The 26,853-nt window shown below is 44.6% G+C and overlaps 1 protein-coding gene across 1 annotated transcript in view; it reads left to right on the top strand.

Annotated features, from left to right (window-relative positions):
• AFAP1L2 (actin filament associated protein 1 like 2) overlaps positions 1-26,853 on the top strand; it is a 269,917-nt gene that overhangs the window by 232,563 nt on the left and 10,501 nt on the right. The window contains exons 12-16 of the mRNA XM_033943435.1: positions 911-1,056; positions 4,984-5,092; positions 6,365-6,604; positions 13,793-13,955; positions 19,906-20,070. Of these exons, the coding sequence (XP_033799326.1) occupies positions 911-1,056; positions 4,984-5,092; positions 6,365-6,604; positions 13,793-13,955; positions 19,906-20,070 (823 nt within the window). The remainder of the gene's footprint in view (positions 1-910; positions 1,057-4,983; positions 5,093-6,364; positions 6,605-13,792; positions 13,956-19,905; positions 20,071-26,853) is intronic.

Here is a 26,853-nt window from a genome sequence, read left to right as displayed (position 1 = left end):
GTGAATCTGAGCCTGGAGCAGCTGCCCCCTGTGCCTATAGGTAAAAGCAGCTCTAAAGAGGAATCCTTTCTGGGGAAGACAAGCATTAGTGCTGTGTAATAGACATTGGAGAACACTTCCATTGGTGAAGGAGTTGCACCCTCTAGTGGTACAGTATGTACAGTGCAATACTTGAGGTACTGGTCCAGGTTACCCATAAGTGTATGAGGCTGGGTGACATGGAGCAGTTTGCCAGCTTCCATTTTAGGACTATGATTCTAGGTTTTCACTCTTGTTGCCCGAGCTTGCACTGCCGTCTCCCAAATTATCCAGATGTCGGTAATTCCAAGTGTTATCATTAGGCCTGTTTATTTCATTGGCCCCGAGCAGTTCGGATCTCTTTTTTTTTTTTTTTTTTTTAAATAAATCTTTATTGATTTTCAAGTAGTAACAGTGCAATACATATGAATCTGAACGTATAACAAATCAAGAAAAGCATTTTGAACTCACAAATATTCTAAAGTAATCTTTACCCCACCCACTTTATTTAATCAATAATATAATACGATTATCTTTCCAATAACCCACTCTTATTTACAGTAGTAATACATTCCCACCCTGGATGTGTAAGGAAATCAGACAAAAAATAAAGAGAAATGACAACTATATAGAAGTAATAAAAGATGCCAATGGGCCCCACACCAAGTTCAATCCATTACTATGCCCCAATATCTCAGCATTCATTTTTTCATTTTTGTAGCTGGAGCATAAGTTCGCCCACCAAAAAGAGAAGTTAAGGCGATCATAGTTCTTCCAATTATGTGTCAAGCAGTTCGGATCTCATCAGGAGAGGGCATCAAAATCTTTGGCCTGGTGCCTATGTGCCGCTGCTGATTTCTGACCTGACTTGTATTATTCGTTTGCACTGCAGGCCAAGTCTTCTGACGAAATGGGCCACTGGCTGGGGCTTCTCTTATCAGAGTCGGGGTCTAAAGCCAATCCGGAAGAATTTGTCTATGATTACGTGGATGCCGACCGGATCTCTTGCATCGTCAGCGCAGCCAAGAATTCTTTCTAGTAAGTGAAGGAGTCCATGAGAAGGTTCACCACATTCAGTTGGCCAAGGTGGCAGTAGCCAATAGCAAGGCAGCTTTAACAAAGCTTGATGACATCACAGAGCGCCCTGGCTTCATTGGTAATGAGGAAAAGGAAACATTTATTTTTTGTTATACTTTAGATCAGTGTTCTTCAACCACCGGTCCATGGACCAGTGCCAGTCCACAGAAATTTCCTGCCGGTCCACAGGGCCAGCACGTGCATCAGGCCCAACACAGTGTTCTTCAACCGCCGGTCCACGGTGCGATCGATGCGGCGTTATCTTCGAGCCAGCTCCCTCTTCCTCACGGATTCAGTGCACAAGGCCACAGGCAGTGGCTCCTACGGGCATCCTGCGCCTGAACCGGAAGCCTTCTCTCTGACGTTGCAACGTCAGAGGGAAGGCTTCCAGATGAGGCACGGGATGTGCAAGGTGCAATTAGTACTACTATTATGGGGGCGAGGTCTGGGGTGGAGATTGGGTAGAGATGGGCGGGGTCTGGCCCATGACTTAGCCCTGTGTTCCTCAACCGCCGGTCCACGGTGTGATCGATGTGGCGTTACCTTCGAGCCAGCTCCCTCTTCCTAACTGATTCAGTGCACAAAGCCTACGGGCGTCCTGCGCCTGAACTGGAAGCCTTCTCTCTTACGTTGCAACGTCAGAGGGAAGGCTTCCAGATGAGGCACGGGATGTGCAAGGTGCAATTAGTACTATTATGGGGGCGGGGTCTGGGGTGGAGATTGGGTAGAGATGGGCGGGGTCTGGCCCATGACTTAGCCCAGTGTTCTTCAACCGCCGGTCCACAGAATAATTCTTTTATTTCTGCCGGTCCATAGGTGTAAAAAGGTTGAAAAACACTGCTTTAGATGATATCGCAGACTGTGCATTAATTAAGTTTCAAGTTTATTATGATTTCATATATATCGCCTACAAATCCTAAGCCGTTTACAAAAACCATTGTCTAAAAGTTAGGCTAAAATTGGGGGAATGGATTTAGGGTAGAATAAACAACAGGAAAGATGACATGATACGAAAGAAGAACTGTTAGGGTTAAAAAGGGAAAAGAATGGAAAGAAGAAATTGGAAATTGGTTTGGGGGAGGGGGGGTTGCCAATGCCTTTTCATTGGTAATTCAAGTCTAGTTGGTATTTTCCTGTCCCCAGAAGGTTGACAATAAGGTGGCAATTCTAGAAGTGGGCGTCTGATTTTCAGTGCGCCGACACCGTGCAATGAGCGCGAAGGCCCAGATTCTAAGACGCCTAGGTTGCCGCGCCTAGCCGATCCAGGCACCTAACATAGGCCCTCTTTTACTGAGCCGTGGTAGAGGTTTCTAACGTGGGCCACAGCGCTAAGTGATCCGACGCCGCTCCGACGTTCAAAGGACTTCTACGAGCGTCGGAGCAATGTGGGAGCATTTAGCGCTCCGGGCCGCGGTAGAAACTTCTACTGCAGCTTAGTAAAAGGGGGAGGGGGTTAATTAATTTAAAAAGCTTAATTGACGCCGATAGCGAGCAATTAGCACCTCCCAATTAGTTTAAATTAAAATGAATTGGATGGTAGACACCTAACCAGTTTCAGGTCCATGGTACCTACCAGGAAGTAGGCATGGCAAGGGGTGGAGCACGGGCCTGTTTTTCACGGAGGTGCCACTTTGGGACTTAGGCGTTGGTATTAAGGCCAAGAAATCCCAGGCATAAATAGTGCGTACCTAAGGTTCGGACACCTACCAGCACCCAAGTCCACTAGGCGCCTGACTTAAGATTGACATGTGCGATGCGCCGCATTCCTTGACTTCTCTGTTGTAGGTGCCATTTATAGAATCAGAGCCTGTCTAACGGCACTAGCGCGCCTACGATTTAGGTGCTTGCAGTTACTCAAGCCGCAGAGTTGGTGTAACCGAGTGTGTCTAGACGTGGCAAACGCATGTGCAACGTCTACGGTTCTATAAGCCAAGGCTGGGCAACCTCGGTCCTCAACACAGACGGCTTTTCAGGATTTCCCCCAAGCGATATGCCCGTGATCTATTTGCATGCACTGCCTCCATTGTATGCAAATAGATCTCATGCATATTCATTGGGCAAATGTTGCAGAGCCTACTGGGTTGAGGACCGAGGTTACCTAGCCCTGCTATAAACTGTGCGTGCAACTGGGAGACACACCCATGCCCTGTGTAGGGCTACCAGACGTTCAGATTTTCCCAGATGTGTCCTCTTTTTAGAGGACCATCCGGGCATCCGGATGGGTTTTCAAAAGCTGGCACTTTGTCCGGGTTTTGAGAGCTGTTGAGCTCGTGACCACGTCTGGAAGGCATCTCCATGTGCGCAAATGCAATGCGATGATGCCACTTGCGTGTACGCAGGCACCTGAGGTCATCGCGTCACATCCACGCACGCGCAGATGCCCTCCAGATGTGGCCCCGGGGCTTGGGCTGTGGATGGGACAGGGCGGGACTGGGGGCAGGACAGGGCAGGGCCACACATCCTCTTTCGTTGAGGGCCAAATCTGGCAACCTTGTGTATGCCCGGGTTCATAGTTAAAACCGCGCGAGACAATCGCGCGCAGATAAAGCCGGGCTGACAGTCGCGCGCAGGACATCAGCGCACTGGATTTAGGCTCAATTTGAAAGTGCTCCAAAGGGGGCTGTGGGGGGGGGGGGGGAAGCACCGCACTTAATGTTGACGCTGCCATTGGGGGGAGGTTGTGGGGGGGAACCCCCCATTATAAAGGAAACAGGCTTTTTCCCTATTTTTTAGGAAAAAGTTCAGTTTTCTCTGTAATGTGTGGGGGGTGTTCCCCCCAACGGCAGCACCAACACTACTAAGTTAAGTGGGAGGGGTTCCCCCCCCTTAAAGCACTTTCAAATTGAATTTAAATCCGGCGCGCTGATGTCTTGTGTGCGATTGTCGGCGCGCGATTGTCTCATGTGGTTTTGACATGTCACCGCATTTCTGGGCCATAGCACTTATACAGTCCCTTATAGAATAACATGTAGGGTGCATATATGTCTGCTGCTTGTTGTCACCTATAAATATGCAGAGATGCATCTAACCTCAAGCACTTACATTAGAGAATTGTCCTTCACTTTTGTACGCAACCTGCCACTCTAAGGCCGGTGTTGGACAGACTTGTACGGTCTGTGTTCCATATATGGTGATTCGATGTAGGATGGGCTGGGGAGGGCATCAATGGGAACTCCACTAACTTGGAGCATGAGGATGTTACTGGCCAGACTTTACAGTAGATAACTGCAAACAATGGGATGGTTGGATAGGCTGGAGTGAGCTTAGATGGCAATTTCAGCATATGGAACCTAGGCCGATACCAGGTGGACTTTGCAGTCTATGGCCCAGCAATATCAAAGAAGAGACAAGTTAATTTAATCATGGATATGACTAATGGGCAGACTGGATGGACTGTTCAGGTCTTTATCTGCCGTCATTTACTATGTTGCCTGACAGAAACCCAAAGAGCAGCAACATTCCAGAGCTGAGATTGTGATGTCATAATGCCTCATTCCACCAATGCCTACGAGCCAACCTCAGCAGTGATGTCACAATGGCTTGATTAGATGGCAACTTCAGAAGTTGGAACCTAGGCCGATACCAGGTGGACTTTGCAGTCTACGACCCAGAAATATCAAAGAAGAGACAAGTTAATTTAATCATGTATTTGTAATGGGTATAACTAATGGGCAGACTGGATGGACCGTTCAGGTCTTTATTTGCCGTCATTTACTATGTTACTACCCACTGGGCTACTCCCCCACTGAAATGTGTATATAAATAGCCAAAAGTTGTTTGTGCAATGTGAAAAACTTTGAAGTTGTTAGTGCTAGCCAAGAATAGGAAGCCACAGACACGCCCTGTCTCTGGTCACGTTGAATTCTCATCTCTCATTGTGTCCTTCAGTCTCATGCAGAGGAAGTACTCGGAGCCCAACCCCTATATTGATAATGTGCCCAGAGGCAAGAACCTACAGGATGACCTCTACGATGATGTGGATGCATCTGAACAAGCGGTAAGGACATGTTCTGCCGGGACTTTGTGGGGACCAGAGTGAAAGGCAAATTTAACAGTCAATAGAGCGTCAATGGACTTTACCATCATGAGGAAAATGTGTGCACTGTGATCCAGCCTCCCTATTAGCTCCTCCTCCCCCACCTCAGCTCCTCCCACTCAGTTCTCACCATTTCTCTATTCAAGTACACTTCCCTCTCCCGATTCGCGGTTTTAGGACTCGCGATTTCGATTTCCTAAAACCGGAATCACCCCCACCTCCCTCCTGCCTCCCGGACCTCCCTGGACCTTATCTGGTGGTCTAGCGGTCTTTCGGGGCAGGAGCGATCTTTCTACGCTCCTGCCCTGTGCAGCCATTTTAGATGAGTGATCCGCATGGGGCAGGAGCATAGGAAGATTGCTCTTGGCTTGAAAGACTGCTAGACCACCAGGTAAGGTCCGGGATGCCAGGGGGAAAGTGGGAGGGAGGCAGGGGTGGGTCAGAGTTGGCCCCATTGAAAATTCACAAATTTTCAATATTTGCGGGCCGGCTCGGCCCCTAACCCCCGCAAATATTGAGGGAGGAGTGTAATTCATCAGTTAGTGTTCCTGTTTTATTTTTCTAGAGGAGTTTAAATTATTAAACCAGGAGAGATGTCTTCATGCTGGCTCCTGCCCTGAGCTATTCCCTCAATACAGGGAGTTTGAGGCTGCCCTGAAATTACCACAGTACTGTAAAAACCATGGCCCATATTCGCTGTTGGCTGATTTTAAAACAGCGATTGATTCACTATCTTTTTTGCATACAAATGATTTGCATGCCATTGTTTTACTAATTTGCATGAGAGGATCGGATCGGAGATTCATCGGGCAGCAGTTTAGTGAATCGGATCAGGGAACAATCGCACAACCAGTAAAACTGGTTTTGCGATCGTCGTTGCAGGATCAGTAGGTTTTGTGAATCTAGCCCCATGTAGCTAACGCTTAAGAGGTTTCCGTGTAGGGATGACAGCTGGCTCTGGTCTTATCGCTGATGTAATCTCAAAGTTATCCCATTCCGTATCTGCTTTCATGGCCCAACTTGTCTTGGGACATCGGAACTACGAATTTATTCAAGGTTTGGGGTAAAACCAGGCCCAGATCAGGAATAAAACAAAATCAGGGGTGACAGGCCTTGTGGCGTTCTAAATAAAACCAGTTTGAAAAGTGTGTGTGGGGGGGTGTTGTATATTTTTTTTACAATGTATTCATCCCTACCTGTTATATTCTTAATTTACTGTTGCTTGTGGTACAGGAAGACGGTCTCAAAAATGAGCTCAAGTCTGAAGATGCACAGGACCGAGTCTACCTGGACCTCACCCCTGTAAAATCCTTCCTGTATTGCACCAGCAGGGCCTCTGCCTGCATTTCTCCCTTGCCCTCCCTGGGCCTGGAAGCCAAGAACACAAGAGATAATGGGGAGAGCAAAAGCGATGGATTCGTCCTGAACAAAGAGCAGGAACGTTGCGTACATCTGCCACAAAGCTTGGAGCAGGTATTGCTGGAATGTCACCCGGTTCAGCTGATGACTGCAGGAGACCAGAGGTTTTCAGGAAATATATTCTAAACTTAAGCTGACCCAGATGACTTTGTGCACTAAAGGCAGCAGGAAAAGGACAAAGAGGCCCACATAAAAGGGATACCTCTGTATCCAGGTAACTTCTACAAGGGTCATTTCATAAATAATGCACACTATTTTTTTTCATTTACATGTTTTATTTTTTTTTTCCAAGTATTTCATTGCAATCCTTCAATATGGTTTCCCTGCTTTGCAATGGCCAAGTTCCAACATCCAGAAGCTTCATTATTCCATCCAAGACACCGTTTTTGTTCAGTTGCCGAATGACTCGAGTACTGGCGGATGAAAGCTCTTCCAGAGATGCAAAACGATGTCCATGCATAGGTTGTTTCAACTTTGGAAAAAGATCAAAGGCTGGTGGTCTCATGTCTGGACTGTAGGGAGCATGAGGTAACACCTCCCAGCCGTATTTGCGTAGATTTTCAATGACGACATTTCCTATGTGCGGGCGAGTATTGTCGTGAAGAATGAGTGACCCAGCCAAGAGCAACTGAGGTCGTGTTTTGTGCATTTTTCTGTGCATTTATTGCAAAAAATCACAATAATACACTGCTGTGACACTTCTTCCACATGGAACTTTGTCTGTGATGATGATGCCTTCATGATCATAAGCAAAAATAATCATTTGTTTGGATTTGATTGAGCTCATCATGCATTTTTTGGGTCATGGGGAAGATGGAATTCTCCACTCATCTTTCAAAAACTACATGAATACCTCATGCTCCCTACAGTCCTGACATGAGTCCACCAGACTTCGACCTTTTTCCTATGCCTGGACATCGTTTTGCATCTCTGGAAGAGCTTTCATCCGCCAGTACTCAAGCCATTCATCAACTGAACAAAAACGGTGTCTTGGATGGAATAATGAAGCTTCCCTGATGTTGAGACTTGGACGTTGCAAAGCAGGGAGACTGTATTGAAGGATTGTAAAGAAATACTTGAAAAATAAAAAAATATAAAATGTAAATGAAAAAAATAGTGTGTATTATTTATGAAATGACCCTCGTATTATTGAAAATCTGGATAGCAATGTCAATATGTACAAGGAATTAGCCGAGGTAAAAACAATCAGGCCCAGATTCTGTAAACGGCGTCTAAATCGACCGGCGCCTAGATAAATGGCACCGACTGCGAGTCAGTCACACTTAGGGGCCATTAACAGAATTGTGACTACCAACGCCTAAACAATGACCATAACTCCCTCTCACCTCCACAGCATCCCCAACCTATGTGGTCATCCTATCAATCAATGAATTCCCATTCCCATACAATTTCTGGTTTGTTTTTTCCAGTTAACACCTTCTCCAGTGGTTCCTGTTTAACAAGGGAGCTGCTCACAGTTCCCTTCCCCCAGAGTGTGGCACAGAAGGTGCCACTGGTGCCAGCTGCTGGCTCTACCAGCCCCCTTCATCCCTGACTCCTGTATCTGCAGTTTGGCCCCTTTGGTCCTCTGGCCCAGCCTTTCCTAATGCATCACTGGTATATCTAAGATTCCAGAATTCCTAATAATCCCTTAGCTCAGGGGTAGGCAATTCCGGTCCTCGAGAGCCGGAGCCAGGTCAGCTTTTCAGGATATCCACAATGAATATGCATGAGATAGACTTGCATCTCAAGGAGGCAGTGCATGCAGATCCATCTCATACATATTCACTGTGGATATCCTGAAAACCTGACCTGGCTCCGGCTCTCGAGGACCGGAATTGCCTACCCCTGCCTTAGCTGAACCAGAAATTTCCAAAGGGTATTCCACCGGTATTAGCAACACAAGATATATCTGAATAAAATCTCCAGAGGTGGTGGAGACAGAGACTGTCAGACGGGAGAGGAGACTTTTTTCAGTTATTTTATAGTTATTTTTTTACTTTCTTGATTTTGCTTCGGGAACTCCAGCAGCGGGAGCCAGCCCACACCGCCGAGAAGGAGAGCATCGGACCTGCAAACAGGCCACTCAAGCCCCGATCCGCCTCCTCCCCATTGCCAGGCGGGAGAGGAGACTTTTTTCAGTTATTTTATAGTTATTTTTTTTACTTTCTTGATTTTGCTTCGGGAACTCCAGCAGCGGGAGCCAGCCCACACCGCCGAGAAGGAGAGCATCGGACCTGCAAACAGGCCACTCAAGCCCCGATCCGCCTCCTCCCCATTGCCAGACGGAGAGGAGACTTTTTTCAGTTATTTTATAGTTATTTTTTTTACTTTCTTGATTTTGCTTCGGGAACTCCAGCAGCGGGAGCCAGCCCACACCGCCGAGAAGGAGAGCATCGGACCTGCAAACAGGCCACTCAAGCCCCGATCCGCCTCCTCCCCATTGCCAGACGGGAGAGGAGACTTTTTTCAGTTATTTTATAGTTATTTTTTTACTTTCTTGATTTTGCTTCGGGAACTCCAGCAGCGGGAGCCAGCCCACGCCGCCGAGAAGGAGAGCATCGGACCTGCAAACAGGCCACTCAAGCCCCGATCCACCTCCTCCCCATTGCCAGACGGGAGAGGAGACTTTTTTCAGTTATTTTATAGTTATTTTTTTACTTTCTTGATTTTGCTTCGGGAACTCCAACAGCGGGAGCCAGCCCACGCCGCCGAGAAGGAGAGCATCAGACCTGCAAACAGGCCACTCAAGCCCCGATCCGCCTCCTCCCCATTGCCAGACGGGAGAGGAGACTTTTTTCAGTTATTTTACAGTTATTTTCCTTACTTTCTTGATTTGCTTCGGGAACTCCAGCAGCGGGAGCTTTTGCCGACAGAGCCAACCCAGCCCGCACCAACACCATTACCACAGCCCAAACCAGAGACATACCAGAACCAAAGAATCTTCCACACCACAAACAAAATGGAAAATTACATATACAAAACAACACTTGCCATCCTAATACTTTCACTACTCATTTCCAACTGGCAAACCATAGGATATCACCTATCACCCATCCCAATTCTGACAACAACCTACAGACAACCACAACCACCCAAAAAAATCCACACCACGAGAACCCTAACATCCTGCCCACTGACCAGCCAAGACCACATTCCCACCACCTGGGGAAAAAGACCTCCACCAAAGCACAAGACTACTACTCAAAAACAACTCACACCACCAAAAAATATCCTCTACCTTAATTGCAATCCTAATTCCAACACAAAATATACCTCGTTAACCTGTGCCTACATGAATATAAGATCAATTAGCCCAAAAGCAAACCTAATTAAAGACTGGCTGACTGAAGAACAATTAAGCTGTCTCTTCCTAGCCGAAACCTGGCTAACATCCAATTCGGACCCATGCATAACCGAATTCTGCCCCAAAGGGTACAAATTAGAGCTGGTTTGTCGAGAAAACAAACGAGGGGGAGGACTAGCTATTCTAGTACAAAACAACCTCAACCTAAAAGTTCTACACAAACACTCAACCCCTCACTTAGACCTTCTTGCATGCCAACTCTCCGACAATACACTCACAGACACCTTGAACTGTCTATTATGCTACATCACTCCAGGAAAATGGAACACATCAAAACTTGAACTCGAAGAATTCATATTCCAGAACTCTCTAACCTCCACATACAATTTGCTCCTAGGAGACATCAATCTCCACCTCGAGGACCACACATCCAAACAAGTAGACGATATACTCTCATACCTCGACGCCCTATCCTACCAGATCCTCAATCCTGAACCCACGCACGAAAAAGGCCACCAACTTGATATAGCAGCATTCACGTCTCATAACCTCCACACCCCAAAAATTCATATCACCAATGGTACCTGGCATCCCTCTCTTTGGTCAGACCACCACAAATACACTTTCACCATCAACTGGCCTCAAAATAACACAAAACCCAAGCCACAAAAAACAACCTTCAAATCTAGACAGAAAATTGAGCCTGCCACATTCTGGGATAAAGTTGACCCTATAATCGCCCCCATCGACCCAACTGACTTCGTAAATCACTGGCGCATCCTAAGTGAAACAACCTTGAACGAGCTAGCCCCTGAAAAAACCAAACATAGAACCTGCAGATCCTCAGACAAGTGGTTCGACTCCGAACTCCTCCTACAAAAAAGGCATTGCAGACAACTTGAAAGATCTTGGAGAAAAAAGAAAAATGATCAAACCAAATCCGCTTGGAGAACCCAAATCAAACTATACAATATCAAACTTAAAGAAAAGCGCAAAACATACTACTCTAAACTAATTGGCACAAACACCTCTGACACAAAAACACTCTTCAACTTAGTAAAAAAACTTACGGACACAAACCCACTCCTTGCCACTCAAGGCAATAAACCACCAACAGCTTCTCAACTAGCAGACCACTTCAAACACAAGATCACTACAATCAGAAATACCTTCAACAACTCAACCACCAAACTCTACGAGATAATAACCCCCACAACGGAAGAAGCCATATCTGCAGACAGAACATGGACCACATTCCCAACCCTACAATGGTCTGATTTGAACCGACTATACAAAAAATACAGCCACACCTCATGCGACTTGAACTACTGCCCATCGTATCTGCTTACAAATGCCTCCCTTAAATTCAAAACCAACCTCATGCAATGGATTCAAAGCACTCTCATAGAAGGTCAATTCCCACAAGATCTTGGAGAGATCATAATCACACCCCTACTGAAAGATCAAAAAGGCCCTATAGACGCTCCTACCAACTACAGACCTATCGCTTCGATCCCATTATATGTCAAACTGATTGAAGGACTTGTGGCTCAATACCTCACCAACTACTTATTTGACCATAATATACTTCACTCCTCTCAATCAGGATTTAGATCTCACCACAGCACGGAAACACTACTAGCAACACTACTAGACATAGCCCGACAACACCTCAGTAAAGGACACAGGATCCTAATTATCCAACTAGATCTTTCCGCCGCCTTCGATCTAGTCGATCACACCATATTACTCCAGATACTTGATGCAATCGGGATCTCAGGGGTGGTTTACAATTGGTTCCAAGGATTCCTCAAAACAAGAACGTACAGAGTTAAGACAAACAACACGAAATCTAACCCATGGTCAAATCCATGCGGAGTCCCGCAGGGGTCACCACTATCGCCCATTCTATTCAATCTCTTCATCTCCTCCCTCGGCACCACTTTAGACAACCTAAATGTAACATCATTCAGCTACGCAGATGACATAACTATTCTCCTCCCCTTTGAAATCCAAGACCACACCTCAACAGGACACCTGGAAATAATTCTGGATGAAGTAGAAAAATGGATGACAAACCACAAACTGAAACTAAACTCGGACAAAACCAAATTCCTAATGCTTGAAACGGACAAAAACCCATCCATAACAGACCTAGAAATTAAAGCAACCAAATACCCAATCCAGACCTCACTCAGAATCTTGGGAGTGCAGATAGACAGATGCTGCACTATGCAGACCCAAATCAACAAAACTACCCAAAAAGCATTCTTCACAATGCGCAACTTAAGAAAAATAAGGAAATTCTTTGACAAAGAACACTACAGAATAATTGTACAATCCCTGGTACTAGGTCTCGTGGACTACTGCAATATCCTTTATCTACCATGCCCCACAAACATGATCAAAAAACTTCAAACTGTTCAGAACACAGCCCTTAGACTAATTTACTCACACGGAAAATTTGACCACATCACCAATGCCTACCTAGACTCACACTGGCTACCGATTCGAGCCAGAATTCAATTCAAACTATACTGTCTACTCTTCAAAGTAATTAACGGTACTGCACCCACCTACCTAAATGACCGCCTAAACCGTAACCTTCCAACCAGAACAAGAAGAAAACTGACATCATTCACATACCCACCACTCAAGGGTACTCACCGCAAAAAGCTTTATGATAGCCTCCTGGCAACACATGCTGCAAAACTCGAACCTTCCATCACCAGATTGTTAACCACAACATCAGACCTCAAGACATTCCGTAAAGAAATCAAAACACTGCTGTTCAAAAAGCATATACAATCTACCTAACCTCCCTCACCCCATCCCCCAAGAAACCAAAACACTGCCGTCCAAAACATCTTCCGATGTTATTAAGTCTTTACTATCATTCTGTTATTAAGTCTCTATCCTCAAACTGTATTCTCTATTGTCATGTACCATCCTGGAAATGTCCAGTTCTCTTCTTATGTAATCCGCTTTGAACCGCAAGGTACAAGCGGAATAAAAATCACTAATGTAATGTAATGTAATGTAAGACTGTGTCTTAATTCAAAAGGGCCTGGGATAGGCACGTGGGATCTCTCGGAGAGAGAAAGAGATAATGGTTACTGTGGATGGGCAGACTAGATGGGCCATTTGGCCTTTATCTGCTATCATGTTACAATATTTCTATAACCATAAAGCTCTATGACCTCACAATGCAGGTGTAAAGCGCCTTAGCCTATAGGAAGAGGAGATGCAAATGTTAAGAGCCTTAGCCAATAGGGAGAGGAGGAGATAGGGGATGATGTGGATGGGCCATTTGGCCTTTATCTGCCATCATGTTTCTATGTTTCTCTAACCATAAAGCTCTATGACCTCACAATGCAGGTGTAAAGAGCCTTAGCCTATAGGAAGAGGAGATGCAAATGTTAAGAGCCTTAGCCAATAGGGAGAGGAGGAGATAGTGGATGTTCTAAGCTCTATGATCTCACAATGCAGGTGCAAAGAGCCTTAATCTATAGGAAGAGGAGATGCAAATGTTAAGAGCCTTAGCCAATAGGGAGAGGAGGAGATAGTGGATAATGCGGATGGACCATTTGGCTTTTATCTGCCATCAAGTTTCTATGTTATAATTTGAGGATTTTGACTAGGTCTCCAAGTCTATTTCTTATCTGGTACTACTCTCATAAATACCAGACAAACTTTAGACACCGAAATTGTAGTTGCCCTCGCAGAACCTCCTTTGTATGTGGAGGCCTAGAGCCTCCTTTGTACGTGGAAACTTTGCAGTTATATATGGGGAGATGTGCTTTATGGTGCAAAAAATGTATCTTATAAATATGCCGTGTATAAAATCTTCCTGGCATGAGAAGCCATGAAAGGTCATTAGTCTATCTGCTTAAACACCGGCTGCTTCCGTGACTGTCTCTCTTTTGGTTGATTAGGGACCTCAGCAGAAGCCAGAGTTGGAAGATCCAACACCACGACCTCTGATCAAAATTCAGACCCAGCAGCAGAAAATCTCGTTCCCCCAAAGCAGCCCAGAGATAACCCCAGCCACCATGATAGTGGTCAGTTCTCCATCGCCGAAAACAAACAAGGAGAAAGGTGAGGATCGAAGCTGCCCAACAGGTGTGGGTGTAACATGTCTACTGTGAAAATGCACCAAAGCTCTCCTTGGAACGCCTTCAGACTTCCCAAGCTTTCTGTAGAGCTGCTAAGGGGAAGCTCTTATATCACACCAAGGGTTATGAAACGTCAGAACTCATGAACAAGAGTATCCAAATGTCTGGGCTTGTGTTATACATAGGGGTATTTGACATTTTGTAAAGCGATAGACTGGAAGCACAACAGCCGACATACAGTAAATCTCGGCCATACTTCCTCTCTCCAGCAGATTGGTATCAGTTAATCCTGTTTATCCAGTGGTCTGCTTGCAGCTGGTTAACTTGACCAGGCCCATGCATGTCTTTGCCTTCTTCAGCCACTGCGTTAGTTCCATTCTTGGCCTTTCCCCCAACCATCCAGTAACCTCTTTTCTCTGTCCTTGTCCCATCCAAAGTGTCATGCTGCTAAGACATCTAGGGCCAGATGCACTAAAGTCAGCAATCGTCTAACGATCATCACCAAACCACATGGTTTTCTGCACGATTGCTCATTCTCTGATCCGGCCATGCAAATAAGCTTAATAATATTGAAATGCTATGTAAACTAGTAGAGCCATTGATGTTCTAACATGTCTCCTTGATGCACTAAAAAAAAAAGTGATCACTTTAAGCGGTCCAAAAAAGTGACTGGTCAAAAGACCAGTCGCTTACCTATTACACCGATACAAAAATATTTATAACATACCAAACCTTTTTTTTTAATAGGCATACACAGAATATCTGCCCCATTAAAAAGAACCACCCCCCCCCCCCCGCGCCGCTGATGACAGCTCTCCTCGACATCCCCCGATAAATGGGCACCAGGGACCGACCGACACCCCTCAAAATGGCAGGATTAATGCCCACTCCTTCTTCCCATGCCAACTCTACCCCCCAGCGTGAGAAAAAATTGGCAGGAGGGATGCCCACTCCCTCCTGCCATCGGATGCTCCCCTGAATCTCTCCCATCCCCCTCCCCCAGTACATTTGTCTGAAGAGAGCAGGAGGAGGCTCAATCCCTTCAGCTCTGAGACCTTCCCTTCCTCAGTGCATCATGGGTAAGCACAGGGAGGGGTCTAAGTCCCTGATTAACTCAGATGCCTAAGGCCCTTCCCAAGGGGGGGGGGGCCTTAGGCATATGAGCCAATCAGGGCCTTAGGTTCCTCCCTCTGTACCCTGGGATACAAAGGGAAGAGCCTAAGGCCCTGATTGGCCTTGGGAGGGGCCTTAGGTGTCTGAGCCAATCAGGGCCTTAGACCCCTCCTTGTGCACCGAAGAGGAGAAGGCCCACCAGTTTGGATCGGCAGGATTCAGAGCTGGAGGGATCAAACCTCTCTCCTGCTCTCTTCAGACAAAGCTACTGGAGGGGGTTCAGTGGACATCCCTCCTGCCATTTTCACTGCCATGGAGGGGGGGGGTCGGTCCTTGGTGCCGGTTCATCAGGGGATGTTGGGGAAGGCCATCATCAGCTAGAGGGAGCTATTTTCTTTTTTTTAATGAGACATATTGTGCATATTTAACACACCCACAATATCTATCCATTAAAACAAAAGGTTTCCTGCCCCAAACAGCGGAGTGGCAGGAGGCTTCCCCTGCCGGCTCTACGCCTGTGTGAGAGTCGCTCTCACAGCGATCAGTCCGACAGGAGAGACGGGGATTACAACGAACCTCCACACGAATCATTTGCATGTACAATTTTTAGTGCATCAATAGCTCTTTGAGAATTGGCCAAAAATTGGATCGGACTCACTCAGTCTTTTTTATTAATATCTTTATTCATTTTAAAGCTTAAAATAAGTGCCACATGTTATACAGACATTTTACACTTTAACAGCACTTAAATTCAATCAAATTATATTTCATAACAAATTCATGTACCCTCCCCCCTTCTAAATACCCAACAATTGCACTCAACCATAATTAAATTACAAGTATTTCCTCACCCTGGACGTGTATGTTGAAAGGGCGAAATCTGAAATCACTCCTTACAGAATTCTGTCAATGGCTCCCAAACTTCCTTAAATTTCCTATAATGACCCTGCTGTATAGCATACGTTCCATTTTAAAAATGTGGCATAAAGATTCCCACCAGAAATTATAATTTAACCAGTCCCATACTCTATGTTTCTATGTTAATCTATCTCCACACCCCTCCCTTAGAACTCCATTCATCAGGAAAGATTCTCGTAGTAACACAGTAGATGATGGTAGATAAAGACCTGGCTATAGACCTGTACACTCCATCCAGTCTGTCTGCCAAGATAAACTCAGCATTAAGGAGTGATGTGATACTACATAGATGCAGTGGCGTACCTAGCATATGTGACACCCGGGGCCCATCATTTTTTGACCCCCCCCCCATCTATATGAAAAAATATGATTTTTAGTAACAATCTACATATCGCACAACAAGAGTGTACCTAGGAAAAGGCAGCATCTTAAACACTGCGGTGAGCACTAGAACACCAACACATACATTGTAAAACTAAACAAACCAGATCCTGCACAGTCAATTGATCCAGTACAGTCGATGCTATCAGAAAGCCATGTCCCTTTCATACACACAGACAGATACACCTTTGCCCAATATGGAATAATCACAAACTAAAAATTGAAATATGTAGACAAAAGTTAAACTGAACTGCCAAGAAACCAGACTCTGCATACAATGCAACACCACAACACCACAAAAACAGTAATACATGTCCTCTAATACTGTGCAAAATATAAAGACAGTAGATGTAAATGTGAAAAACTGATACATAACAATCACCACTTTACAAATTAATAAATAAAAATAAAACAAATAATGAGAAATATGAAAATACCATTTTATTGGACTAATCCCCGTAAGCTCAGCCCCCATCCCCACAAACCACCTGATTCCATCCACACAAGCCTTGAATTGTTTTATATTGAACTTATTATATTAAAATATAAAAAGAAACAATATTCTGTACAATTGTCAATTTATAAATCAGCGTCTTCTCCCCACTCTCTCTTCCCCATTTCCCTTCAGCGTCCTCAGCCCACTCTCTCTCCACTTTCCTTCAGCGCACACACATAAAAACAAGCAAGTAATTTTATATCATTTTCATTCTATTCATTCATAGAAATTAAAGTCTAAATAATGCCAGTCACATAACAAAACATGATTTTACAAAAATAATTCCCTGCAGTCAAGCCTGCAAGGATTACTAGATGTCTTTCAGCAGCTCCCCTCCCTCCCTCCCCGTTACCTTCGTGGCCAAGTCAAAATGATCTACCAACAATAAAATTTTAAAAACACAAAGCACATTGTACGCAGAGAAAATGTTAATTATCATTTATATTCCGTGGGTTTTCAAAGAGGTCAAGGCAGATGACTTTATGCAATGTCACCTCAGTAACAACTATACAAAAATAGACAAATATACCCCCTCCCTTTTTATTAAACCGCGATAGTGGTTTTTAGCGCAGGGAGCTGCGCTGAATGCCCCACGCTGCTCTCGACGCTCCCTGTGCTAAAAACTGCTATTGCAGTTTAGTAAAAGGGGCCCATAGTGCAAAATATAGACAGCATATATAAATTCTCAAAACGGACACATTTTGATCACTAAATTGAAAATAAAATAATTTTTCCTACCTTTGTTTGGTAATTTCATCAGTCTCTGGTTGCACTTTATTCTTCTGACTGTGCATCCAATATTTCTTTCCTTCTTTTAGCCTCCTGTATGCTTCCTCTCCTCCAGACTTCATTCCCTCCCCCAACTTTTTCTTTGTTTCATCCTGTCCCCTTCTTTCTTTCTCTCTCCATGCCCCCTTTCTTTCTCTATGTCTGTCTTTCTCTCTCTTTCCCCATGCCCCATTTTTTTCTTTCTTTCACCCTACCCCCTTTCTTTCTTTCTGGATCCCTGTCCCCCCCCCCTTGCTTTCTTTCTGGCTCCCTGGCTCCCCCCCTTTCTTTCTTTCTCCCTTCCCTCCCCCATGCCACAGCCGCTACCACAACCATGCTTCCACCACCGCCGGGGAAAGGCTGCTACTGGCCATCGGAAACAGGCCAGTGCCGAATTTGCCCTCCTTCTTTTCCCGCGGGCCGACCAACTCTGGCTGCCTGACGTCAATTCTAACGTCGGAGAGGACATTCCGGGCCAGCCAGGCAGCGATTGGCTGGCCCAGAACATCCTCTCCGATGTCAGAATTGACGTCGGACAGCTAGAGTTACTCGGCTCGGGGAAGAGAAGCAGTAGGTAGGGAGAATTCGGCGCCGGCTTCTTTCTGATGACGGCAATGGCAGCCTTTCCCCGGCGGCAGCTTATTCCCCGGTAAGTGGCCAGCTTTACACCCCCTCAGGCCTTGCACCCGGGGCGGACCGCCCCCCCCCCCGCCCTCCCCTTGGTACGCCACTGCATAGCTGTTCTATCAAACCAATCTTAAACTGACCACGTGGTTCAAATGTATCATCCAAAGCTAAATATGAAAAATTTATTTGCCACACAAAACATACGATCCACACAATGCAAATTAATGGAGATGTCTATTGCTAGATGAAGGAATGTGTCTCAGAACACCACTTAAGGGATCTTATATAGGCTTTCACCCCTAATTTCAGTGGTAATGGTTGTCTTTCATTGGCCAAAACTTCATTTTACTAACTACTCTTACGTAGCTTACTTATTAATTTATTTTAATTTATCTTACTTTTTTTTCAAACTTTTCAAAATCAAGCTAATTTTTAAACAGTACAATGCAGTTTGGGCCAGCATAAGTTATCGAGCGAATGGCGAGATAAGTAACAAACTTTGGTGCTTATAAAAATCAGTATTTTGACCCTAGCACTGTGCTTAGAAGAATTCAGTAATATGATTTTAGCATTATCTGACATCGAATGGGTGTTGGTTTGAAAGAAAAGAAAAATCCGAAAAAAGTTTGAAAAAGAAAATATTTAAAAATTAGCTTGATTTTGAAAAGTCTGAAAAAAGTAAGATAAATTAAAATAAATTACTAAGGGCTCCTTTTACAAAGGTACATTAGGGCCTTAACGCGCGGAATAGCGCACGCTAGCCGCTACGGCCTCCTCTTGAGCAGGCGGGAGTTTTTCGGCTAGCGTATGCTATAGCACGCGCTAATCTGGTGCGTGCACTAAAAACGCAAGCGCACCTTTGTAAAAGGAGCCCAAAGAGTAAAATGAAGTTAGTAAAATGAAGAAGGTTTGGTCAATGAAAGACGACCATCACCACTGAAATTAGGGGTGAAAGCCTATACGATCCCTTAAGTGGTGTTCTGAGACACATTCCTTCATCTAGCAATAGACAGCTTCATTAATTTGCATTGGGTGGATCAAATGTGTCATCCACAAACCACACAAAATTTCCACTTACGAGATATTTAGGAAGTGCCTCAAAACTCACCTGTTCCTGAAATATCTAGACAGCTGACCCATTCCTCTACTTCCCCCTCTATAACGGTTCTCCTGTCCTATCCCCTTCCTATTTTCCAATCCCTTAACTTCTCTCAACTTGTACTTCACTAATCTTTTGTAAACCACATAGAACTTAACGGTATTGCGTTATATAAACTCTTATTATTATTATTAAATCATGGGGCTCAAACGTCAATCGTTATTCTCAATTTGGAGATGTGTACCCAGTTCGGGTTCTTTTTGTGAATACTTCACATGCTCCTGCTCACGTCACAGGCAAAAAATAAAAAACAAAACCTTTATTTTCTTGATTTTTATTTTGTTTTACTTATTTATTTGATTTTATCTTATTTTATTATTTTAAAAATCAGTTCTCTTAAATTCCAAAGCGGAATGATTGACACAGATCTCATAGCAATCAGCTTTAACCAGAGCAATCCCCGACTGCCAGCTTGCTTTTTAAGTTTTACACACGACTAACTGTGCGGTTTCCAAATCTTAACATTTATAGTCGCCATTGAATCCAAGCTGGGCAAGAGCAGGACCGAAGCAGAAGTGGTGAGGTTCACGGAGGAGCGAGACAAGCTGGAAAGGGAGAAGGAAGAAATCCGGAGTCAACTGGCTCACCTGAGGATAGAGAGGCGGGAGCTGAAGGAAGCCCTCGCCGTCTGCACAGGTACTTTCTAAAGTAGCCATGCATCATGGGTCAAGTGGTACAACGCTCCTCTCTACAGGAGCATATATGCACAGGAAGGCAGTGACAGAACCCCCCTTCAGGAGGTGTAAAAGTGCCAAGGGTGAAGCAGCCTGGCCTTCTACCATTAAGAAGAGTTTGCAGCAAACTATCTCGGCTCAGAAAGCCTGGGGATATCTCAAAGCTTTTCCTTTCCTCAAGCTTGTGGAGCTCTAGGCTGTACAAAGCTTAGAATAAGAGAAAGACTAACATTTTAGCGTCCAAAAAGTTTTCAAGAAATATACAACAAAATTATTAAAGCAAAAACCAGTATCAATACATTGTTAAGCTGCAAGATCATAAATCAGAAATATAGGAGTCTAATCTAATTTCCATCATATATACCGGATTATTCCAGCAAGGACTTGAGCCGGTTAACAAAGTTTAAAAGAATATAATAGAAAACAATAATGAAGGTAATAGAAAAATTTTCAATAAATTAGATCAGTCCTCAGTTAAGAATCTCTGAAAGAGATACGCTTTCTGATTTTTCCTAAAAAGTGATAGAGATAATGACGTTCTGATAATCGAGGAAAGATCGTTCCAAACTTTTAACAAGGAATAGGCTAAGGAATGTGAGAATTTACCTAGAGTTTTAATCCCTTTAACAGAAGGGAAAAGCAATTTAAATTTATGTGTATTCCTGGTAGTGTGAAACCGAAGAGAGTTAAATGATAAAGGTAATAAAGGTGAGAAAATTCCATGTAAAATTTTAAAAATTACATTGGCACACTTAAATTGAATTCACCAGTAAACAGAAAGCCAATGAAGTAACCTCAACAATGGAGAGGCATAATCATATTTAGAATAGAATGCTAGGTATAATCAAGAAGGGTATTACAACCAGGATGAAAGAAGTTATCCTGCCGCTGTATCGGGCGATGGTGCGCCCGCATCTGGAATACTGTGTCCAATATTGGTCGCCCTATCTTAAGAAGGATATGGCGTTACTCGAGAGGGTTCAGAGGAGAGCGACGCGTCTGATAAAAGGGATGGAAAACATAAGAACATAAGCAGTGCCTCCGCCGGGTCAGACCATAGGTCCATCCTGCCCAGCAGTCTGCTCCCGCGGCGGCCCAAACAGGTCACGACCTGTCTGAATCACTAGAAGGGGCCCCCTTGCCACCTTGGTTTCTCATTGAAGTCCTATCTTCCCATCGAAGTCCTAACCCTCTGGTCTTGCACATGCACGACCTGGTTGGGTTTCTATACTTATTTCCTGGTTAGCTTTCTATACCTTTGTTACATCCCAGCACCTCTCTCAGTATCCCACGATCCCTTTATCCCTCAGGAATCCGTCCAATCCCTGTTTGAATCCCTGTACCGTACTCTGCCTGATCACTTCCTCCGGTAGCGCATTCCAAGTGTCCACGACCCTTTGGGTGAAGAAAAACGTTCTTGCATTCGTTTTGAACCTATCTCCCTTCAGTTTCTCCGAATGCCCCCTCGTACCTGTTTTCCCTTTCAGCCTGAAGAATCTGTCCCTATCCACCCTCTCTATGCCCCTCATGATCCTGAAGGTCTCTATCATATCTCCCCTGAGCCTCCTTTTTTCCAGAGAGAAGAGCCCCAGCCTATCCAACCTCTCGGCGTATGGGCAGTGTTCCAGCCCTCTTACCAGTTTCGTTGCTCTTCTTTGGACTCTCTCAAGTACTGCCATGTCCTTCTTGAGGTACGGCGACCAATATTGAACGCAGTATTCCAGATGTGGACGCACCATCGCTCGATACAATGGCATGATGACTTCCTGCGTCCTGGTTGTTATGCCTTTCATATGCTGAGAAATTGGAGAAACTGAGTCTCTTTTCCCTGGAAAAGAAGAGACTTAGAGGGGATGTGATAGAGACTTACAAGATCATGAAGGGCATAAAGAGAGTGGAGAGGGACAGATTCTTGAAACTTTCTAAAAATAAAAGAACAAGAGGCCATTCGGAAAAATTGAAAGGGGACAGATTCAAAATGAATGCTAGGAAGTTCTTCTTTACCCAACGTGTGGTGGACACTTGGAATGCGCTTCCAGAGGATGTTATAGGGCAGAATACAGTACTGGGATTTAAGAGAGGATTGGACATTTTCCTGCTGGAAAAGGGAATAGAAGGGTATAAATAGAGGATTACTGCTCAGGTCCTGGACCTGTTGGGCCGCCGCGTGAGCGGACTGCTGGGCAAGATGGACCTCAGGTCTAACCCAGTGGAGGATTTGCTTATGTTCTTATGTTCTTATTAGGTCTTCCAAAAATTAATTTGGCCGCAGTGTTCTGAATAAGTTGTAGCCTCTTCAGATTAAATTTGGTTAATCCGATATACAGGGAATTTGCATAATCCAGATGTGCCAAAATAATCGCTTGAACCAAAACCACAAAATGATTTTGATGGAAAAAACCTCGAACTCTCCTCAACATCCGTAAACTAAGGGCTTCTTTTACGAAGCTGCGTTAGCGTTTTTGGCACCTGCAGCATTTTAGCACGCGCTAAACCCGCGCTACGCAGCTAGAATTAACACCAGCTCAGTGCTGGCACTGAGGTCTAGCGCGCAGGGCAATTTAGCGCGTGCTATTCCGCGCGTTAAAGCCCTAACGCGGCTTAGTAAAAGGAGCCCTAAAATAGCACTTTTTAGATCAATTGTTAATTTGATTATTTAAAGAGAAAGAGGAATCTAAAATAAAACCAAGGATTCTAGATGAAAATCCAATTGTTAAAGTCTTTTTTTCTTATTTATTTATTAATTTTTCATTACATTACCAAGCATAATACTTGTACCGAAAGGATTTTAAGCCATAAGAATAATGGGAACAAAATTCCCTTAACAAACAAAGAATTATACATATAAAGAAAATAAATGATGGCTTAATTCAACTCAAGAGAAAACCAAAAAAACTCTGTGGAGTGACGATGTCCCTAAATGGACTTTATTTGAAAGTGTCAAAGTTCCAAAGGTCCACTGAAATCATCCACATAAAATAATTCCATCCACATAAAAATAAATCATCTTCATAAGAGCCTTAAAGGACCTAGTCCGCTAGGGATACAGGACCCAACACGGTCCGGCTCACCACACAATTGCTTCCCACGTATTCACCTTTATAGGACCCCCAGGGACCCCTGAAGAAGACTTTTTGTCGAAACGCGGACCGTGTTGGGTCCTGTATCCCTAGCGGACTAGGTCCTTTAAGGCTTTTATGTGGATGATTTACTTTTATGTGGATGGAATTATTTTATGTGGATGATTTCAGTGGACCTTTGGAACTTTGACACTTTCAAATAAAGTCCATTTAGGAACATCGTCAGAGTTTTTTGGTTTTCTCTGGATTTTCTTCTCTGTGTATAATTTGAGGTCAATTCCTTTTGTTTTTTAATTCAACTCAAGTCCTCCTAAAGATCCAAGAACATAACTATAGCGAGACATCGACAAGAAACAAAAATACATTTACATAGAATTAACTAGGGAGCTGAGGAAGAGAGTGTCACATTTCAAATTAAAGAGCCTTAGATTTCCTTTTCCTTCTCCAGCCTTGACAAGGATAGGAAAGTTGTTAATTGTAAAGGCTCAAAGAAAACGTACTTGAGTGTTTGATAATATACAACGCATTTACATGGGTGTCATAGAAAAAATGTAGCCCCCAATGAAATAACTCCTGGTTTCAAAAGGAGAAGGGAAGCCCAAGTCCTAGTAAAGCTGGAGATGTTATTTTGTTTAAACGCTATTATTTTTTTCGTATTTTCTGATGGTACAAAGATGATTCCACCATTCATGGAAGTTGAGTTTGGAGTTGTCATTCCAATTGTAGCTAAAGTGATCATAATGTCAAAAATACTTTTGAATGGTGGAAGTATAGAAATATCAGGGTTTGATGAAGGTGATGTAACAAAATGTTATTTATATTTTGGTCCTGGGTAATAAATGTTATTTCTTAATTGCCTATGCCAGAAAAGTATAGAAAATGGCTATCATTCCCCTCAAACTTTGCTTTTCTGACAAGGACATTGGTATTTTGAACTTTACCTTTTTTACAGAACATTCCAGATTGATTCCAAGCTGAGTAAACTTAGGGGCCCTTTTGACATCTAGGCTCAAGCAGTGGAATTTGTTGGATGAAAGTGTGCAGTAGCGATCCTAGCAGGCCACCGTAGTCTTAGCTGCATGTTCCCTCCGGCATGGTCCCGCCCCTCCTCTGATGTACGGGAACGTGCAGCTGAGGCTACGGCGGCCTGCTAGGATCGCTACTGCTGACCAGCGATCCTCTGCAGGCCGCGTGAACCTACAGATGAGGCCGCATGAACCTGCAGAGTCAGGTCCCAAGCAGACCTGCAGCTGAGGAAAGGTATTTTGGCGCTTTCCTAAAGGGAAGGAGAGAGATCAAGGAGGCCCCCAAAGAGAGAATTGGTGTCTCAGATTCTATTTGCAACTTGTTTCTAGTTGCTGTAATTCTGCTCTGGAAGTGAGAATTATATAGACACAGAAATATCTTCCACTGCCCTGCTGATCCCCAGTGCTGCACGGGGCAAGCTTAAGAAGAAATGAGCCCAGCGCTGTTCAATCCATCCCTCGGACTCCAGAAAAGAAAGGGAAGAAGAGAGAAGGAGACCCTGGCAATAACTGTATTTTCTGTTTTGTGATTACAATATGTCAGATTTGAAATGTGTATCCCGCCAGAGCTGGTGTTACATAGAAACATAGAAACATAGAAGATGACGGCAGAAAAGGGCTATAGCCCATCAAGTCTGCCCACCCTACTGACCCTTCCTCTTAAGTCTATACCTAGTGACTATTTCTTCAGATTGACCCTCTTAGGGATCCCCTATAGGCATCCCATTTATTTTTAAAGTCCAACACGATGCAGGTCTCGATCAGCCCATCAAGTCTGCTGACCCATCCTCTTAAGTCTATACCTAGCGACCGATGTTTCAGTTCGACCCTCGTAGGGATCCCACCTAGGTATCCCATTTATTCTTAAAGTCCAGCACGCTGCTGGCCTCGATCACCTGCACTGGAAGCTCATTCCAACGGTCAACCACTTTTCCTGATGTCGCCATAAAATTTCCCGCCCCTGAGTTTGAGCGGATGCCCTCTAGTGGCAGAGGGTCCCCTGAGAAAAAAGATATCATCTTCCACCTCGATACGTCCTGTGATGTATTTAAATGTCTCAATCATGTCTCCCCTCTCCCTACGTTCTTCTAGAGTGTAGAGCTGTAGTTTGTTTAGTCTCTCCTCGTACGAGAGACCTTTGAGCCCCGAGATCCTCCTGGTGGCCATCTGTTAAACCGACTCGATTCTGAGCACATCTTTATGGTAATGTGGCCTCCAGAATTGTACACAGTATTCCAGATGAGGTCTCACCATGGTTCTGTACAATGGCTTAGAATATTGTGTACAATTCTGGAGATATAAAAAGGATGGAGTCAGTCCAGAGGAAGGGGAGAGTGTGGCTACAGCCTCAGCACCCTGGGGTTGTGGGTTCAAACCCACACGCTCCTTGTGACCCTGGGCAAGTCACTTAATATCCCCCATTGCCCAGGTACATTAGATAGATTGTGAGCCCACCGGCACAGACAAGGAAAAATGCTTGTGTACATGTAAACCGTTCTGAGCTCCCCTGGGAGAACGGTATAGAAACTGAATAAATAAGGCTACTAAAATGGGGCGTGGTCTTCATCATAAGGCATATGGGTACAGATTTAAGATCTCAGTATGTATAGTTTGGGGAAAAGGCGGGAAAGGAGAGATATGATAGAGATGTTGAAATGTAACATAAATAGGCATGAAACCAGTCTGTTTCATAAGAACATAAGAAACGCCTTCACCGGATCAGACCTAGGTCCATCTAGTCCGGCGATCCGCACATGCGGAGGCCCAATTAGGTGCTCCTTATTGGAGACCCGGATTTCCCGTATCCCTCGATATGATTTGCAAGAAGGTGTGCATCCAACTTGTGCTTGAAACCCAGAACAGTAGCCTCCGTCACAACCTCCTCCGGGAGAGCCTTCCAAGCGTCCACCACTCTCTGTGCGAAACAGAACTTCCTAATTGAATGGAAACTCCAGGCTGAGGGGACATGGGATGAAGTTAATAGGTGATAGGCTCAGGTGTAATCTAAGGACATACTTTTTTACAAAAAGGGTGTTAGATGCGTGGAACAGTCTCCCGGAAGAGATGGTGGCAACAGAGACTGTGTCTGAATTCAAGAAACCATGGGACAGGCACGTGGGATCTCTTATGTAGAGGTTGAGATAGTGGATGCTGCGGTTAGGCAGACTGAATGGGCCATTTGGCCTTTATTTGCCATCATGTTTCTATGTTTTTCCACCCATCAAGTTGGGCTCTGCTTCTGCCACAGCGTGAACAGTCTGTTTGAGGCAATTGGAATTGCCTGTAACCCGAAAGAATGCTGTCTCTTCATTGACACCTCATCCAGGAGCATCAAAGCCGCGCTGCTTCATAATGGGAACAAGTACCCGACTCTTCCACTGGCTCACTCAGAGAGGATTACATCATCATCAAGACCTTACTAGATGCCCTGAAGTACGATGAGTATGGCTGAGAGTTCATCGGAGACTTCAAAAGGGTGGCATTCCTAGTGGGTCTTCTTGGCAGTTCTACCAAGTTTCCCTGTTGTCTCTGGTTGTGGCACTGGCCACAGCGGACTGAGTTCTCTGTGGGGAAAAGGTCAAATGGGAACCACTGGTGGAACTCCGGAAGGTGCTGATGCCACCACTGCACGTCAAATTG

Source organism: Geotrypetes seraphini, chromosome 4, assembly GCF_902459505.1.
Source record: "Geotrypetes seraphini chromosome 4, aGeoSer1.1, whole genome shotgun sequence".
Taxonomy (NCBI): domain Eukaryota; kingdom Metazoa; phylum Chordata; class Amphibia; order Gymnophiona; family Dermophiidae; genus Geotrypetes; species Geotrypetes seraphini.
This window is presented reverse-complemented; position numbering and strand designations above follow the sequence as displayed.